Genomic DNA, 16,931 nt, shown 5'->3' with positions numbered 1-16,931 from the left:
GTTAATGGGACCCATCAAGATTCCAAACCACCATTAATGGCCCACACTTTGCATAACTACAATAGGACCTCAAAGTTATATTTTATATTCCTACTTTCAGAAACAAGAATGATACATTCATACAAATAGGATGAACACACTCAGTAGATCATAACCTTTTCAAAGATATGTTACATGGCATATCTAACATAAAACATATTCCAGGTATGTCATATTTACATTCATAAGCATATTTCTATAAAGCATTATGGGGTGCAGCATCACAGGATGGATGGGTGTATATGGGATGGATGGATGGACAGATGGATATGGGAATGGATGGGTGGGGGTACATGGGATGGGTGGATGGACAGATGGATATGGGAAAGGATGGGTGGGTGTATATGGGATAGGTGGATGGACAGATGGATATGGGAATGGATGGGTGGGTGTATGTGGGGCTGGGTGGATAGCTGGATGGATGGGTGTATATGGAGATAGATAGATGGGTATGGGAATGGATGGGTGGGGGCACATGGGATGGGTGGATGGACAGATGGATATGGGAATGGATGGGTGGGGGTACATGGGCTGGGTGGATGGACAGATGGATATGGGAATGGATGGGTGGGGGTACATGGGATGGGCGGATCGACAGATGGACATGGGAATAGATGGATGGGTGTATTTGGGGCTGGGTTGATGGATAGGTTTATATGCGGATGGTTGGGTGAATAGATGGATTGATGCGGGGGTGTTGATGTGTGGCTCTGGGGATGGGTGGGTGTATATGAGGATGGGTGGGTAGATGGATCTATGCCTAGGGTTTGGTGTTCAGCTATAGGGGAATTAAGAAGATAAGAATAGCCCTACTGGATCAGACCAAAGGTCCATCTAGCCCAGTATCCTGTATTCCGATAGTGGCCAGTGCCAGGTGCTTCAGAGAGAATGAACAGAACAGGAAATCATCAAGTGATCCATCCCCTGTTGCCTATTCACAGCTTCTGGCAAACAGAGGTTACAGACACCATCCCTGTCCATCCTAGCTAATAGCCATTGATGGACCCATCCTCCATGAATTTATCTAGTTCTTTTCTGAACCCTGTTATGGTCTTGGCCTTCACAACATCCTCTGGCAAAGAGTTCCACAGGTTGACTGTGCTTTGTTACACTTGAAGCTGGTTCTGGACTTGCTCAGCTCTGATCCATGCCCCGTTGTGGTTCCCTCCCGCGTCTGGACCCCGCCCCCATACATTCACCCCCCCACATCACAGCGACCCTCCAGCGCTCCCTCCAGGCGCAGCGTCCCCCACCCCTGCAGCTCCCCCGGGCCTGGACGGAGTCAGTCCCTCGGCTGAGCAGCAGAGGGCAGCGCAGGATTAATTTTATGGGGGCAATTTGTCAGCCATTCTCCCTCCCCCGCCCCCGCCATCCCCGCCCTCTCCCAGCCGCGGCCAGGCTCGCGGCGCGGGGATGCCTGTGTCACACTAGCCCGGACCCCGGCTCCGAAGGTAGGGGACATCGCGCAGCGTGGGTGGGAGGGTCCTCGGGGTGGGGACAGCTGAAATCGGGGGAGGGGAGATGCCCCGTCTGCTCTGCAGCAGGACACCCCCCCCCTCGGAGCCGGGATGGGGCATGGACGCCGCTCCCCCCCTCCCCCATCCACGCCCACCCTCGACCCGCGGGAATGCCCTGGGGTAAGGGTCACTGCAGCACTTCCTGGTCCACACGGCGGAAAGGACCCCAACCCCTACCCCGGGAACGGGAGGGGAGTGGGGTCTAATCGGTTAGGCTGGAGGGGGGGCTGGGAGCCAGGACTCCTGGATTCTAGTCCCCACATCCGATCATCCTCCTCCTCTCCCCCAAACCTATAGCGTCCCCTTGGGACAATGAACCCACCGATGGCTGCAGCTGCCCATGCGATTTTCCATGCACACGAATCATTGTGGAAGGGCAGCAGGACACCCCCTCTCCTCATCCCTTTGTGCATCTCTGGGGCAGGGAGAGCTCCCCCCAGCCCCCTTTCTGCACACACACTCTCCGCACACACACAGCGTCCCCTAACAATATGCCATTCTCTGCCCCACAGTGGAGTCTAGTGGGTAGAGCAGGGGGCGCACAGTCTCATGGCTCATAGTGAGCGATCCCAGCCTCCTTCACCCCCTCCTGTGTCCCCCTTCCTGCCTCCCAGCTGTTGCCCTATGGCTACAGGCCAGCAGGCTCCCATCCCCTGGGCTGGGATTCAGTTTGTTCATCTCATTCCCAACCCCCTTCTGAAAAGCCTCAGGAGACTCTGCCAGGGAGAGTGCTGGGCCTGGAGCCAGGCTGGAAAACCCTGTTGAGAGGCAGGGCGTGGGGCGGTGTTGTTGTTTAACCCACCTTTCCCTGACTTCCCCCACTCTCCAGCATGGCTACTTGTCCCCCTTCTTGGACCCAGGACAGTGTTGGTCCCTGTGGTCCATTACCCAGGGATCTGTGCGGATCTAGTTTTCAATTAACAAAGAGCTAAGGATCGAAGGCCTTCCCCCAGGTGGACTGTCCCAGTAGATCCCAGTGTGCCACAACAGATCTCGTTCTATCACAACCCATATTGGTAGAGCTCCATAGATCGCAGCAGATCCCAACACATACAAGCAGGTCTCCATAGATCCAGCAGATCAAAATGGGTCACATCAGAAGAAGATCAGATCATAATAGTTCCCATAAGGGCGTAAGATATCACTAGCTCAACCAGTCTGCCCTACTGTGTATCAGAGGCCATTAAACTTCTGCCAGGTACCTCTCTGTTAAGCTCAATGACTGAGTTAGACTGAAGCATTTCAGTCCTCACAAGACCAAACTGTTGAGCCCCAGGCAGAGAACAGGACAGAGCCAGGAGTCATCGGTGTCTAAGGCCCCTGTGGTGGCAGGGAATTGGCGAGGTGAGATATAGCCAGATAATCCCAGCAGACACCCCAAAGACACCCCTGCCAATCTGACCTCTGGGGAAATTCCTTCCCAACCCCAAATCTAGTGATCAGTTATACCCTGAGCATGGGAGCAAGACCTGCCAGCCAAGGAGCTAAGAGGAGTCTCTGGACCATCTCAGACTAACTGTCCACCCCATACAGTGTCCCCTCTCCATCTGTGGCTGATCTCTGATGCTCCAGAGGAAGGTGACTCCCTCTGCCCCCGCCCTGAATCCCTCTGTTCGGTTGTGAATTGTGGGGGGGAAATTCCTTCCTGACCCCAGCAGGTAACCCGGCTGAAGCCCTTAAAATGAGATTGCAACACATCTCATCAGATCTCACTAGATCACAGAAGACCACAATGAGATTACAGCAGATAAAAACAGATCCCGCAGATCTCAGTAAACCCCAGAGCAGAGCACAACCCATCTCAGCTGATCTGTGGGGACATTTCAGCAGGTCACAGTATATGACAGTAATTCTCAATAGATACCAGCAAATCACAATACATGACAACGCATCTCAACAGGTGTCAGTGAACTCACAGCACATTTAAGTAGATCACAATCTCATTGGCTCTCAGCAGTCCACAAAGTCCACACCACATAGTAGTGCTTCACAGCAGATCTGAATGGATCACAGGAAAGCTTAGTGGCTCTCAGCCAATCAAAATTCTTTCCCACAGGTCCTAACAGAACAAAATTGTAGATGACAATCAATAACTATAGAGCTGACCCGACCACAGCAGATCACAGTACAGCCGGAGAGACCAGGCTAGATCCTGAAGTAGATCACACACTGGCTGAACGTTGACGGACATAGATCACAATTGATCATGACAAATCATACTAGATGTACTAGATTACGGATCACAATTGTAGTGGATCACAAGCAATCACACTAGATCATAGTGAATCAAAAGCAACCACCTGAAATTAGGAGTCAGGACTCCTGGGTTCTTTCCCCAGCTCTGGGAGGAGAGTGGAGTCTAGTGGGTTAAAGTGGAGAGGAGGCTGAGAGCAGGACTCGAGTTCTGCATCATGGAGACAGACCCCCTCACTCTGCTCTGTGCCTCAGTTTCTCTCCTGGCCAAATGGGGAAACGTAGCTTGGTCTGTAACACTGCATCTCCTGGAGAAGGGGGATCTTGGCATCCCCAAGATTAGAGTGACCAAATAGCAAATGTGAAAAATCGGGATGGGGGTAATAGGGCCCGGGGGGGGGGGGGCGGTAATAGACAAAGCCCCTAATATTGGGACGGTTCTGATAATATCAGGACGTCTGTTCACCCTACCCAAGATGGGCTGGGCCTCTGGGGGTGCAGAGCTGGTTAGGAAAATTCCCTCACAGCTCTTTTCTGTTCCCTCTCTTCCCCTTTCAGGCTCGTTGTGAAATCACTTTTCTCTGGGCCCTGGGGTGCATGCCAGGCAGAGATCACAGGCCTGGAGCTGGGCTGGCTGGGGGAGTGTAGGGGGAAGGTGCTCCTAAGGGCTGCCACCAAGCATCCCCCCCCGCATATCAGATTAACCCTTCCATCTCTGTGCTATTTTCTCCGCAGGGCAGACCCCACCCTTTTCCAGCGATGCAGCGCCCCAACCCGCTCTCTGTCGAGCTCCCCAGGGCAAGGAGATGCCACCCGCAGTCAGTCTGAGCTGAACCCCGAATCGGAGTGCCCTGGGGAGACAATCTAGGAACGGGATCAGCCATGGAGGGGCTTAATGGCCTCAAGACCTGTCCAAAAGGCATCTCCCAGGCCCTGGCTCAGGGAGGGCAGGGCTGCCCTGCTCCCTGCGTGGCAAAGGAGGGTGCCCCGGGGGATCCCGAGTGGAGAGGGGAGCTGGTCCAGGGCCCAGGGCTCCCCATGGATGTGGGGGGAAAGGGGCCGGCCCTGGATGGGGCAAAGGCATCTCCTGAGGATGGCTCTCCAAAAGGCGTCCAGGCCCCATCTCTTCATGGGGCCAAGGGGAATGAAGGTCCCCCAGAAGCTCCCAAGCGCCAGCACCTTGCCATGAGGGGGCTTAGCGGTGGCCACGACCGCTCTGTCTCCAGCTCCTCCACCTGCTCCTCCTTCGAGTCCTCGCAGGAGTCTGACGAGGTCTTCAGTGAGGAAGAGGGGAAGCCTGGGCGGAGGAAGATGCTGAGGAAGGTGAGACAAAGGTTGGGGAGGTGGAGCTAAATGCTGCCTTTGGTGTGTGATGGTCTGACCAGGGAACTGGGCTGGTATAGTACGGGGCTACAGATTGGGATTGAGGGGCACCGGCAGAGCTGGTGGGGGAGCCCAGAGCTGGGATAGCAGGGGGCTGCAGGTCGGGATTGAGGCGTACCAGCTTTTGTAGCACCCTTAGGTGACTCTCAGACTCCCTCCCCCCAACACCTCAGGCCTGGCTGGAGCTGGAGAGGCGGGTGGGAAGAGCGGCCCCTTTCCGTTCCCCCCGCATCTCTGCTGCCTCCCACGCCTTCCTGCCCACGGCCATGAGGTTGGCCCTGCTGCAGGCGTGGGCGGGGGGAGGTCCCTGGGCGCATTAGCTTCACCCTGCCTATGCAGTGACACTCCCATACACACACAGCCATTCCCATGGGGATAGGCCTATGCAGGTTACTGCAGAGATGTTGTGTGGTGCTGTGTTGTGCATGCTGCACAGAGGAGCTATTGCAGAGGCTGTGTTGGGTAGGGGTTGTGTGGTGTTGTGATTGCGCTGCAGAGGGGTTATATTGTGTTCGGGTTGTGTTGTGCATGCTGCACAGAGGGGCTGTGTTGGATGGGGTTGTGCTGTGCATACAGGTTGTGTTGTGTTGCAGGAGAGGGGCGTGGTGCAGGCCTTCATTGTGTTATGCAGGGGTTGCCTGTCTCTCCCTGCTCAGTCTCTCAGTATCTGCAGGAGGATTCCCCTCTGGGCTCTGACATCACTTCCCTTCCCCGTATGTGGTTTCCTCAGTCCCGGCTGAGCAAATGGCCCCCCCTCCCGCGAGTCAAGAGAGCAGGAAACTGTTGGGGGGAGGGCTGGCTGGCTCAGCAGCTGGAAATAGGGCATCCCCCTGGTAGCTGGATCAGTGCCTGGGTCCTGCCTCCTGGTGCCATGGAGGCGGAGGCCAAGCAGTGATTAATGGGGCGGGAGGGGGGGAGTGCTGGCTGCCCTTAAAGGCCCCGGGGTCCCCTGTAGCCAGCACCGAGGCCAAGGGCTTTGTTCCCTGCCCATCCCCCTGGACTCATGCCAGTCCCTGTCTTTGAGCACCGGTGCCAGCTGCCTGCTGGGGCAGGGAACCTCCCTCCCCAGCCCTCTACTCCCTCCCCAGCCCTCTACTCCCTTCCCATCCTGAGCAGGCACTTGGAAAGTCAATACCTCCCTTGTATCTGCTACCACACACCCCCATTGCCCTGGCCTGGGGTGGTGGGGAATGGGGAAGAGCAGGGGTCTCTAGGCTCCATCCTCCATCCTCCCCCCTCCCCCCCCCCCCCGGCACGGGGGTAGGGGAGGGATATGAGGGTGCATCCTGGCTCTAGCCTCTCTTAGCATGTCAGGAAAGGAAGTGAGGGGTGGGTGTAGAGGGGGATCCACGTCTCCTCCCTACACCTCTCCCCCACCAGCACCCAGCTCAGCCCCACCCACACTAGACACTCAGATTTGGACAGATGAATTCCCCAGGGATCTGCTGGGGGAGGACAGGATTGGAAAGTTCTCCCCCCGTTATCCCCGCTGGGATTCCCTGTGCTCTCCATGTCTCATGCCTCCCACCTCCCCTGCCCCCAGGAACCTTCCCTGCTCCCCGCCTGGCCTGTGCTCCCCAGGACACCTGCCTCCTCTGCTTCCAGAATCTACCCCCCCACCCCCTTCCCAGCTTCCCCCACCCGCTGAAGGGTTAATCTGACTCCTGACAGAACCAGGGGCTGGCTGGAGCCGACTGTTGTGGAAAAAGTGAGCTCTTTTGGGTGGGTGCCAGGCCTTGGGTTTCCTCTGCAGCCTGCAAACCGGTTGGGAGCGGGTGCTGCTTGGAGCAGGGCCAGCGCCCTGCCTGGAGGGCACAGGGCACCCACATGATTGCATAAGTGTGCCTAGTGCAAGCTCTCCCCACAGGGCACTGCAGCCAAGCTTCAAGGCTGGGATCAGTGCATGGCACTTGCAAAGTATGTGTGTGAGAGAGCAGCAATGCATTGCGCCTGATTCTGTGCCTCTGCAAAGTGCGTGTGTGTGTGTCAATGCATTGCCCCTGGCTCTGGCTCTCCGCAAAGCATGTATTCATATGCAGCATTGCTCCATACCTAGCTCAGGGGCTTTCTAGGGGTTCGTTTGCATCCAGTGTGCATGGTTGCATCACTGCAGGGGGCCTTGGCTCCAGGGCTTTGTAGTGTGTGCACAACATGCCAGTGTGAGCAACAGGGCATGATGCCCAGCTCAGCCCTCCTGCAGTTTGTGTGTGTGTGTAGCAGTGCATCACACCAGGTGCAATGCATGAACACACCAGACCCACTCGACCTGCAGTGTGTGTAGTTGCGTGCATGCGTGCGAGGCAGCTGGGAGCTCCCTTCCTGTGGGCCTAGGGCCGCCAAGGTTGCTGAGCTGAGATTGGAGTCGCTCAAGCATGTTTGTGAACACACACACATCCAGGAAACAGCCCCTCCACCTCCTTGGCAGAGCTGCACTTTCCCCTTTGAAACCCAACCAGCCCTTCACCCCCTAGCACTATGGGAGACTGCCCAGCCCTCTATGGCAGATGGGAGCACACCTGCTCCCCCAAGCGTGCACCATCCCTCATGCAAGCACCAGCCCCTCCCTGACCCCCAGGCGCATTTTAGTAAGGCAGCTGCAGCCGGCTCCGGTGGCAGGAAGGACGGTTGAGCCCCAGCACCAGAGTGACTCAGCGCCAGGCAGCTCACACAACAATGAGTCTGAGGCAGGGACTGCCTCGCCTGGGGACACCACAAGCTGGAGATGCAGACGCCTCTCGGATGGTGCACCAGGGCTATTTATACAAGGCTCCCTCGCCCACTGCCGAGATGCAGCCACCTCTGAGGTGGGGCGCGGGGACTTAGTGCTGATCTACACTGGCAATTAACAGCGCTGCAACTTTCTCGCTCAGGGGTGTGAAAAAACACCCCCCTGAGCGCAGCAAGTTTCAGCGCTGTAAAGCCCCAGTGTAGACAGTGCACCAGTGGTGGGAGCTACGCCCCTTGTGGGGCTACTCTCCCAGCGCTACTCTCCCAGCGCTGCGCTGCGACCACACAAGCCACATTAAAGCACTGCTGCTGTAGATTAGCTCTTATACAGTGATCCTTCCCCTGGCACTGAGATGTAGCTACCTCTGGGGTGTGGCTCAGGGGCTGTTTATGTGTTAGGAGGCTTAGGCCAGTGCTAGGATGAGAGTTTCACTTTCAGAGGGGGAGGGAAATAGACTTGGGGGACAATCCCTTGCCAGGCTGACAATTGCCTTCTTTCCTTTTAGACCAAGTCATGGAAGACATTTTTCACCATGGTGCACTGGTCCCTGCGGCGTCACAGCTCCTGGGTGCAGCTGGCAGGTCATGAAGGTGAGAAGAGGTTTCAGGGGGCACTCCAGGCCAGCTCCCTACTGCAGAATGAGAATTGCTGGGTTCTTAGCCCATTTTATGGTGGCTTGGATGTCCAGGTGCCTGGTTGACAGTGGTGGCCTGGGGAACTCCTTGCCACTGTCTCTCAGTGGGTACGTCCAGACTACCTGCTGAATCGGCGGGTAGTAATCGATCTATCAGGGATCGATATATTGCGTCTTGTCTAGACACGATATATCGATCCCCGAACGCGCTCCCATCGACTCCGGAACTCCACCAGGGCGAGCGGCGGTAGCGGAGTCGACGGGGAAGCCGCGGCCGTCGATCCCGCGCCATGAGGACCCGAGGTAAGTCGAAATAAGATACATCGACTTCAGCTATGCTATTCCCGTAGCTGAAGTTGCGTATCTTACATCGACACCTCCTCCCCCGCTCCCCCCGAGTAGACCAGCCCAGTGTGGCAGCATGATTGGCTAGGGGAATTCCCTGCCACCAGGTATTGCCCCACACCCATTTGCTCCCAACTAGCCCCAGGCTGCCAGGCCCTCATTACCCCCACCCCTTTCCTTAGGTAACTTCAAGCCTAGTGAGGGGGGCCAGATCCTGAAGAAGTTCAGCACCGTGGAGAACACCTGCCTGGAGGCGCTGATGGGTGACACACTGCGGCCCTATGTGCCTGCCTACCACGGTGTGGTGGTGAAGGACGGCGAGCACTACATCCAGATGGACGATCTGCTGCGTGGCCTCGACGCACCCAGCATCATGGACTGCAAGATGGGGGTGAGGTCAGTGCAGTGGGTGGGGGGACATATGCCTGTGGAACCCCCTGCCAGTGAAGAGTGGAACCAATGCCCCCTAGAGGAGAAAGGGCCTCTGTGCCATTCCCCACCCGAGCCAGCTGGAACGCCACTCTGGAGCCACATTGGAGTTGGTTCCCCCTAGAAGCAAAAGGCCCCATGTCCCTTTCCTGCCCCCCTGCCGTGGGACCAAATTGAAGCTGCACCCCCTAGAAGCAAAAGGCCCCCACATCCCATTCCCCACTCCTCTGCCTTTGCCCATAGGACATACCTGGAGGAAGAGCTGACCAAGGCTCTGCTGAAGCCGACCCCCCGCAAGGATATGTACCAGAAGATGGTGAAGGTGGATCCAAGTGCTGCTACGGCCGAGGAGCACAGCCAGAAGGCGGTCACCAAGCCCCGCTACATGCAATGGCGCGAGCACATCAGCTCCACCGCCTCCCTGGGCTTCCGCATTGAGGGCGTGACAGTGAGTGAGAGGGAAATAGGGGCTCCCAGCCCTACAGGGTCTGCTCCAGGCTGCAGCTCCCTGTATAAACAGCCCCCATGTCCCACCTCAGAGGCAGCTGCATCTCAGCGGCAGGCGAGGAATCCCTGTATAAACAGCCCCTGTGCCCCACCCCAGAGGAAGCTGCATCTCAGCACTGGGCAAGAGATCCATGCATCAATAGCCCCTGCGCCCCACCCTAGAGGTGGCTGCATCTCCGCACTAGGTGAAGGGGCCCTGTATCAACTCCTAAGGCAGTTGCATATTCTCACTGGATGGCTGCTGTATGGGGAAGTCTCCCCTGGGCTGCCTGTCTGCCTGAACCCTGCCGTGTGTCTCACAGATAGAGGGGGGAGCTGTGCAGAAGGATTTCAAACAGACCCGGACCCAGGAGCAGATTATCGACACCTTCCTGATTTTCACCAAGAGACAGGGGAGCATCTTGGTAAGGGATGGGCACCAGGTCCCATGGGGTCACTGCCTGGGCCCCTGTCACCCACTGCATGGCACTGCGGGAGCGGGGAGGCTAGGGAAGGGCAGTGGGTGATACAAGGCTGGTTGGTGGTATTTGGAGAGTAATAGGGGAATTTCACCTGAGTCTTGGGGCTAGCTCACAGAGGGCTGGGGCTAAAGCAAGGGGCAGCGTGGTCATGCTATGCTGGACTTGCCCTCAGGTGGGGAGAGGCAGCTTGGTTGTTTGCCCTGCTCCATGCCCCTCTGCCCCACAGAGCAGAGACACCCCCTCTCTCTTGGGTACCCTCTGACCACTTCCCCCCACCTTTACCTTGCAGAGAGCCTACCAGAGCCGCCTGGAGAGCATGCGGAGCGCACTGCTCGAATCAGCCTTCTTCCGCACCCATGAGGTGAGTCTAGGGGAACCCAGGCATCCAGGACTTCCCCCTCCCCCAGCACAGTCTGAGAGGAGCCACAGCACCAGGTGCAGGGCGAAGGAAGAGGTTCGGCAAAGAGAGAGAGGAGGGAAAAGCAGCCCCCTCATAGAGCAGAGGGGTGTGAGGCCAAACCCACCCCCCCTAATAAGGTGACAACGCCCCCGAGCTATGAGCCTGCACCTCCAAGAGGGGAAAGGGATCCCCCACGTCAGCCAGCGTCCTGGCCCTGGGGCTGGATTGAAGCTGACGCTCCCTAGAGGGGAAATGCATTTCCCATTCCCCACCTCCATGGGGCTGCAGCAAAGCTGGCGCCCCCTAGCTACAAATGCCCCCGATCTCTCCCCACAGGTCATTGGGAGCTCGCTGCTCTTCGTTCACGACCGCCAGGGCCGGGCCAACGTGTGGATGATTGACTTTGGCAAGACGCTGCCGGCGCCTCCCCAGGTGGCCCTGCGCCATGATGTGCCATGGACCCGCGGCAGCCACGAGGACGGCTACCTGATAGGCCTGCACCACCTCACCCACACCCTGCAGGCTGCGCAGCATAGGCTGGGGCCAGAGGAGATGCCAGCCCCCAGCGCGCCCTGAGGACTGGGCAGCCAAGCCCCAGAACTGCTCTCACCCTGAGCCTTACGTTGTGGGACCCTGTGAGACCTCATCTGGACATGACTCACCCGCCTCCTCTCTAGGGCCGTTGTGGGGGAGCTGTGGGGCTCTCCAGGACCCCAGTGTATCTCCGCTGGCATTGATGGAGCCTCACCCAGTGGAACAGGGCTCAGTGGGTCTTTCCTCCATAGGAAACCCCAGGAGATCACACTCTCACCACACTCAGGATGCAGTATATCCATCAGCCCAGCCTCTGAAATCTGGGACCCGGCTCTCAGGCAGAAGGGTTCCACAGCCCGGACTCATGCTGCTAACTCCTACCAGTCAGCACCAGGAGGGGATGGGCGGTGGGGTCAGGGCCCAGATTGGCCCTGCTTCTACCAGTAGCCACAGCCCGGGGTCCCCTTTAGTAGCAATTGCCAACAAGCACCAGGCAGTGTTGGCCCTGGATCTGGTTACCCAAATTAGAGGAGGGGGAGGGAGTCTAAAACCTCCTTGGGCACCTGGAATGGGAAGGAGATTCTCTGCTGTGAAGTCGCTGCCCCAGGCAGCCCTGAGGCTGTGCCGCTCTGAGCAGCCTTTACTAGCCCCCTGTGCTGAAACTTGAACTGGATACAAAAAAACATGTTATGCAGTGTGCAGATAAACAGCTCCCGTGCCCCACCCCACCCCACCCCACCCCAGAGGTGGCTACCTCTCAGCACCAGGCAAGGGGTCCCTGTACAAACAGTCTGCATGCCCCACCACAGGTGGCTGCTCCTCATGCTGGGAAGGGGAGAGGGGAGGTGGACAAACAAAAAGAGGTGGAGGTGGAATTTGACCAAGAAAAACTGGAACAATTAAAGCCCAGGCCAGTTAGCTGGGAAGATCCGGTGCTGCTCCAGTTTCAGGGGATCAGAAATTAGGGCAGGGTTTAAATTTAAGCCCAAATTCTGTGATTCTAGAACAGGGGGAGGGATGCTAGTTTTCCCCATGTTGCTTCTTCAGCCACAACAGGAGGGGTCACCCCCCATGGAGGGAAATTAATGAGGTGTCAGTCCAGCCAAGCAGGTGCCAATCACCTTACCCAAGGGGCTAGACTTGATGCACCCACAGAAAGTGCCAGGAGCCCTTGGGAGCAGGACTGGCACATCCCCACACCTGAGGTGCTGTGATGCAGGATCATGATGACCAGGGAGGAGATGGTGGCACGGGGGGAGGTGGCCCCATCTGTGGAGGTTACATCCCTCAAGCCCAGCTCGCTGCATCATCCCCTTAATAAAACCTTAGTGTATCTTAACCCAGCAGCAGTCTTTCAGCCCCTGCTTTCCCCTCCCTGCGTAGAGGCACCTGAGGCCCCTGGCTGAGAGGGAATGGTGGGGCGACATTTAATGAACAGGTGGTAAATCTGCACCCAGCTGTTCTGGGGGAGGGGTGTGTGTGTGCACTTGTGCAAGGAGAAGAGGTAGGGTCCAGGGGTTAGCACACAAGGGGGGTGGGAGTCAGGACTCCTGGGTTCTAACGTTGGCAACAGCTGTGAGCAGAGTGGGGGATACACAATCACTTTCCCTATCCTCTCATTTGCACAGGCATGCTTGTGCACACACACACACACAGTCACACCACAAATTGCACTTCAACAGACTCAACTCCACTTGCTCTCCGTTGTCAGCCACCCAGCTCCCCACCGCAGCCGCATATCTCAATCTTATCAGCCCCATGTGCTGTCCCTCAGCCACACCTAGCAAGCGTCTATCATCTCTCACCCCCCAGGACACACAGTTCCGTGTCTCTCACACCCACAGAGATTGAACGGGTGCATAGGTCTGCATGCACTAGCCCATCACATGCAAGGGGTGGGTGCTGGGGGCCCCCTAGCACAGTGCAGCAGGAGAGTCATTGTGGGAAGATGGGGCTTGGGCCGCTTTGTGGAGCAGTGTGTGAGGATTCCCCCCTAAGTGCTTTTCTGTGTGTGCATGTGGAGTTCCCTGCAGGCATGTTGTGTGGTCAGGGCTGGCTAACATTCCAGAGGGTTCCCCACCCCGTCACCATGGATACCAAGGCCCAAACAAACCCAGACCCAGGGCAGCCGGGAAGGTGGGGGAAGCAGCCAAGGGCTCCCTCCCTGCAGGTGCTGGGGAATCAGGACTCCTGCGTTCTATGCCTGCCAGGGGTCTAGTGGTTAGAGCAGCAGAGCCAGGATTCCTGGCTTCTAGCCCCACCTCTGCTTCCTTAACCAAGAGCCATCCTCTCCCCCTGGCTGGAGGGGGCCCTTGCTCTCAGCGCTGGCTGTTCTCATGCCTGCCCCTGTTGGAGACACGGCCCCAGAGCCGGCCCCCCCACCTTTAGAGCTGCATGGGGGAGGGCTGCAATCACAGGCTGTGTTGCCATGGAGACTGTTGCTGCCAAGGTTACAGGTTAGGGAGAGAAAAAAAACCCAGGGAAACGAGCTCATTCCAGAGCTGTGCATACAGGTGCCTGGAGCCATCAACCCGCCCTTACACGGCTGGCACAGGCCAGGGAGAGACAGCTCCCCCTGGGCATAGTGTGGGCACACTCCACCTGCCGTGCCCCCCCCCCCCCCCTCCACCCAAACCATCTAAGCTCCCAGTGCTAAAAACTTCTTGCCCCCTTCAGGCTCAAACCTGCTTTTCCCAGCCCAGGGCCATTTTCCTCAGGCTGCCTCCTGGCTTAAAGGTCTCTGCCTGGAAAGGGGAGTCGCTTCCACTGGACAAAGACCCCAGAGAAAGGAACACAAGGATTTCTGGGACCAGAAAGGACCCTGCTGGGCATCTTGTCTGAGGCTCCTGGCTAACACCAACCAGAGACCCTATCCACCCTCCCCCCACTCCCTGGAGTATCTGGGCCCCTCGCCATCTTTCCAGGATTTATCCTCAGCCCTCTGGCAGTGCTGGTGGGCACTATAGGCGCAGAGACCGGCAGGCACTTCCCAAGCTCCTATGCCAGAGCAGGGGTTCACCCCCAGGGTGCCCACCTCCCAGCCCCAGGTATGTTGTTGACCATGATGCAGTTATCCCTTCACAGTCTCTTCCCTAAACTGACCATGACACAGGGCTGACGCTTCCCACCCTTGATTCATCGAACAGGACACTCAGTACTTCCACACCCGTGGCATGGGAATGTGTGTTACACACCATGAAACCCGACGACCAGGAGAGGGGAATCACCCTTAACCAAGGGCAGGTTAGAGGCTAGGACACAGCTGCAGTTTCTTACCACCACTGTAGGGAGCAGGAATGGGGCCTAGGAGCTGAAGCACCCACACAGGGCAGACCCGGATTTCTAAAGTGGGGGTGTTGGTTTCTCCACTCCTGGGTGCTGAACTGGGGCCTGGGCTTGCAAGATTCTTGCTGCTGACAGCAGTCAAGCCAGGAAAGATGCTAGAGGGTGCATCCTTACCTGCTCCCACCATGTCCAACTCCCCCAGCACCAACCCAGGGTAGCAGCCACCTCCACCGTGCCAGTCTGCCACCTGCTGGGGGGGGGGGTAATCCAGCCCCAAAGCCACCATCCAGCCAAGGCCCACAGCACAGAACACCGCTGCTCCCCCTGGCGGCTGAAGCTCAGTATTACACAGACAGGGGGAAGAGGGTTCTAGTGTTGGACTGTTCAGCTAGGTGAAAGGGAAGGTGCAGGGCCCTCCAATCTCCCTCAGTCACCTTCATGCACTGACAGAATTATGGGACACCCCCCTTCCGTTTACCCCTGGCTTCCCCAGGAAGCTGACTCTGTCCCAAAGCATAGGCCCTGCCCTTCAATGCAGAGCTCCCCAATGCCTGAGGCAAAGGCAAGATAGGACCCAGTTCAGCCTGGGCAAGGTGCAAATGAGGCCTTTAGGGGATAAGAGCCTATTACCACTGCCAGCTGACAGAGAAACTCCTTTAACTCGAGTGGTACAAGCCTGTTGTAGGAGGTGGGGGGTGCCAGAGTTGTTTCCTACTTGCACCCCCTTAGGGATAAAATAAGCCAGGCACCAGTTTCCACGGGCTGGCAGGTCTGTAGGGACCTTTCTGCAGCGCTCCAGGGAGGGATACAAAATGGGAGAGGGGGCAGGGAAGCGGTGCCAGGACAGTTTGAGGCCCAGAACACCTGCCTTGCAGTGACAGACTCAGGCTATTCGGGATCAGCCCAAGAGGGCGAAGGGGGTGACTCTTTCAAAGCAGCGCAGTGGCACCAGCCAGTGCCACGTGCCAGCGGCTGCACAGCCAGCTCCACAACACAACACAGCGACAACGGGGCTGGCACGGGTAGGAGGAAGCAGGGCATTACTGAAGTTGGGGGGGGAGAAGAGAACATAGCTCATGTGGGCACTGCCAGCAGCAGGACAGGCATCTGGGCCCCCACCCCTGAATAGTGCCACCATCCCCCACCCGAGGCCAGGTGAGGCACATGGTTTCAGCCAAAGATCTTGTTAACCCCCAATGCCAGTGGCTGGGGACTGAGGCAAGAGGGGCACTAAGGTCCTTAATTCCCTGTGATCTGATGTCCAGCCCCGCGCAAAGGCTGCCCGGCCCTTGGTGAAGGATATGGGGCTGGAAAAAGCTGGGCCAAGGGACCAAGTGAAAACCACTCACTTCCTTTAATACTCAGTCTCCTCATTTGGTTTTGGGGAAAGGGGGCTGCAGGGATCATGCAGGGGAGGACTCAAGGGGCTGATCAGTATAAAAGCAAGTCCCAAGTGACCACGAGTGGGGGGAGTTAAATTAGGGCCCCCCCCTTGTCTCAAGTTGACAACATGCCCCCTTCGCACTACAGCTCCTTGGTTTGAATTGTAGTCCCTGCCGCACTGTGTCCTTGGCATGGCCTGGTCGGAGGGGCCAGCAGCTCCTGGAAGGGGGTGGGATTTGGCACCCCCCCCAGAAGAGGAGGAGGGGATGGCCGGCTGTCGCAACGTCTGGGGGGCTGGGCTCTGTGGCACAGTCTGTACTCTGTCAGTCCTGGCTCTCCTCCAGCCGCCACTTGAGAGACTCCTCCTTGCGGGCATCTGGCTTGATCTGGTTGCGCATCCCCCCCAGCAGGTTCGAGGTGGCCTCCGAGGCCACAATAAGGGGCTTGACCACGGTGGGAGGGATCTGGCGCAGGACTCCGCCCACCGCCCCTGTGATGCCCTTCTGCTCATGGCCCCGGGCAGCCACGTCGCAGATGGTCTGGGCTGTGTCAATCACGCCCTGCAAGGGAGCAAAGGGGAGCGGTTAGTGGGGGGTCAGGGTTAGTCTGTGGAAGTACCTGACACCAGCTCTAACTGGAATCTGAACGGTAAGATTCCCAACCCTAATGCTTCTGGGCCCATCACCCGGCAGGGTTAGGAGGGAATCTCCAGCGGCAGGAGTAGCCTTGGCCCCCTGCATAGAAGGGGACGGGCCTTAGCGCAGGGAGGGACCATACCTCTCGGAAGGTATCATAGGCCTTGGCCACACCCTCACGGAGGTCAGCTGGCTGCTGGCCCCGACGCAGTTTCCGGGCGTGCTTCTTATGCAGCAGGGTCCGTGTCACAGGGGAGGTTGGAGACAGGATGTCATAGACTGTCTCAGCTGTGGCCTGGGGAGGTGGGTAGGTACATTAAGAGATAAAGAGATCCCAACAGCACGCCCCATTGAGACCCCCGACACATCCCATACACACAGACCCCTTTCCCCCAGAGATACCCATAGTCCCCACTCCACTACACACGCACTCTCCAAGTTGCCCCCCCCCCCCACTG

At 57.7% G+C, this 16,931-nt stretch overlaps 2 protein-coding genes across 4 annotated transcripts in view; one reads left to right on the top strand and one right to left on the bottom strand.

The window, feature by feature from the left end:
- The first annotated feature begins 1,397 nt into the window (after positions 1 to 1,397).
- Positions 1,398 to 12,512, top strand: LOC117880830 (inositol-trisphosphate 3-kinase B-like). Of its 2 annotated transcripts, XM_034777332.1 has the most exons (8): positions 1,398 to 1,490; positions 4,485 to 5,072; positions 8,366 to 8,450; positions 9,022 to 9,235; positions 9,512 to 9,716; positions 10,078 to 10,179; positions 10,526 to 10,597; positions 10,973 to 12,512. In XM_034777332.1, the coding sequence occupies exons 2-8, from the start codon at positions 4,632 to 4,634 to the stop codon at positions 11,210 to 11,212; spliced, it is 1,359 nt and encodes a 452-aa protein (XP_034633223.1). In that variant the 5' UTR covers positions 1,398 to 1,490; positions 4,485 to 4,631; the 3' UTR covers positions 11,213 to 12,512. The 2 variants fall into 2 exon arrangements, with proteins under 2 accessions (XP_034633223.1, XP_034633224.1); XM_034777333.1 differs by lacking the exon at positions 10,078 to 10,179.
- A 3,278-nt stretch (positions 12,513 to 15,790) lies between these two features.
- The window catches only part of ATG2A (autophagy related 2A), a 38,103-nt gene continuing 36,962 nt past the window's right edge, over positions 15,791 to 16,931 (bottom strand). The window contains exons 41-42 of one of the 2 annotated variants that reach the window (XM_034776136.1): positions 16,616 to 16,768; positions 15,791 to 16,398 (exon numbers count right to left, since the gene is read on the bottom strand). In XM_034776136.1, the coding sequence (XP_034632027.1) occupies positions 16,162 to 16,398; positions 16,616 to 16,768 (390 nt within the window). In that variant the 3' untranslated portion in view covers positions 15,791 to 16,161. The remainder of the gene's footprint in view (positions 16,399 to 16,615; positions 16,769 to 16,931) is intronic. The other variant, XM_034776137.1, reaches the window with a different exon arrangement.

This window comes from Trachemys scripta, chromosome 7, assembly GCF_013100865.1.
Source record: "Trachemys scripta elegans isolate TJP31775 chromosome 7, CAS_Tse_1.0, whole genome shotgun sequence".
NCBI lineage: Eukaryota > Metazoa > Chordata > Testudines > Emydidae > Trachemys > Trachemys scripta.
Note: the sequence above shows the minus strand (reverse complement) of the source record. Positions and strands in the feature narration are given on the sequence as shown.

Coding starts and splice junctions, on each gene's coding strand:
- LOC117880830 (XM_034777332.1), top strand. CDS start 4,632: ATGGAGGGGCTTAATGGCCTCAAGACCTGTCCAAAAGGCATCTCCCAG. Junction 9,236..9,511: donor GACTGCAAGATGGGGGTGAG/GTCAGTGCAGTG, acceptor CTTTGCCCATAG/GACATACCTGGAGGAAGAGC. Junction 10,598..10,972: donor CCTTCTTCCGCACCCATGAG/GTGAGTCTAGGG, acceptor CTCTCCCCACAG/GTCATTGGGAGCTCGCTGCT.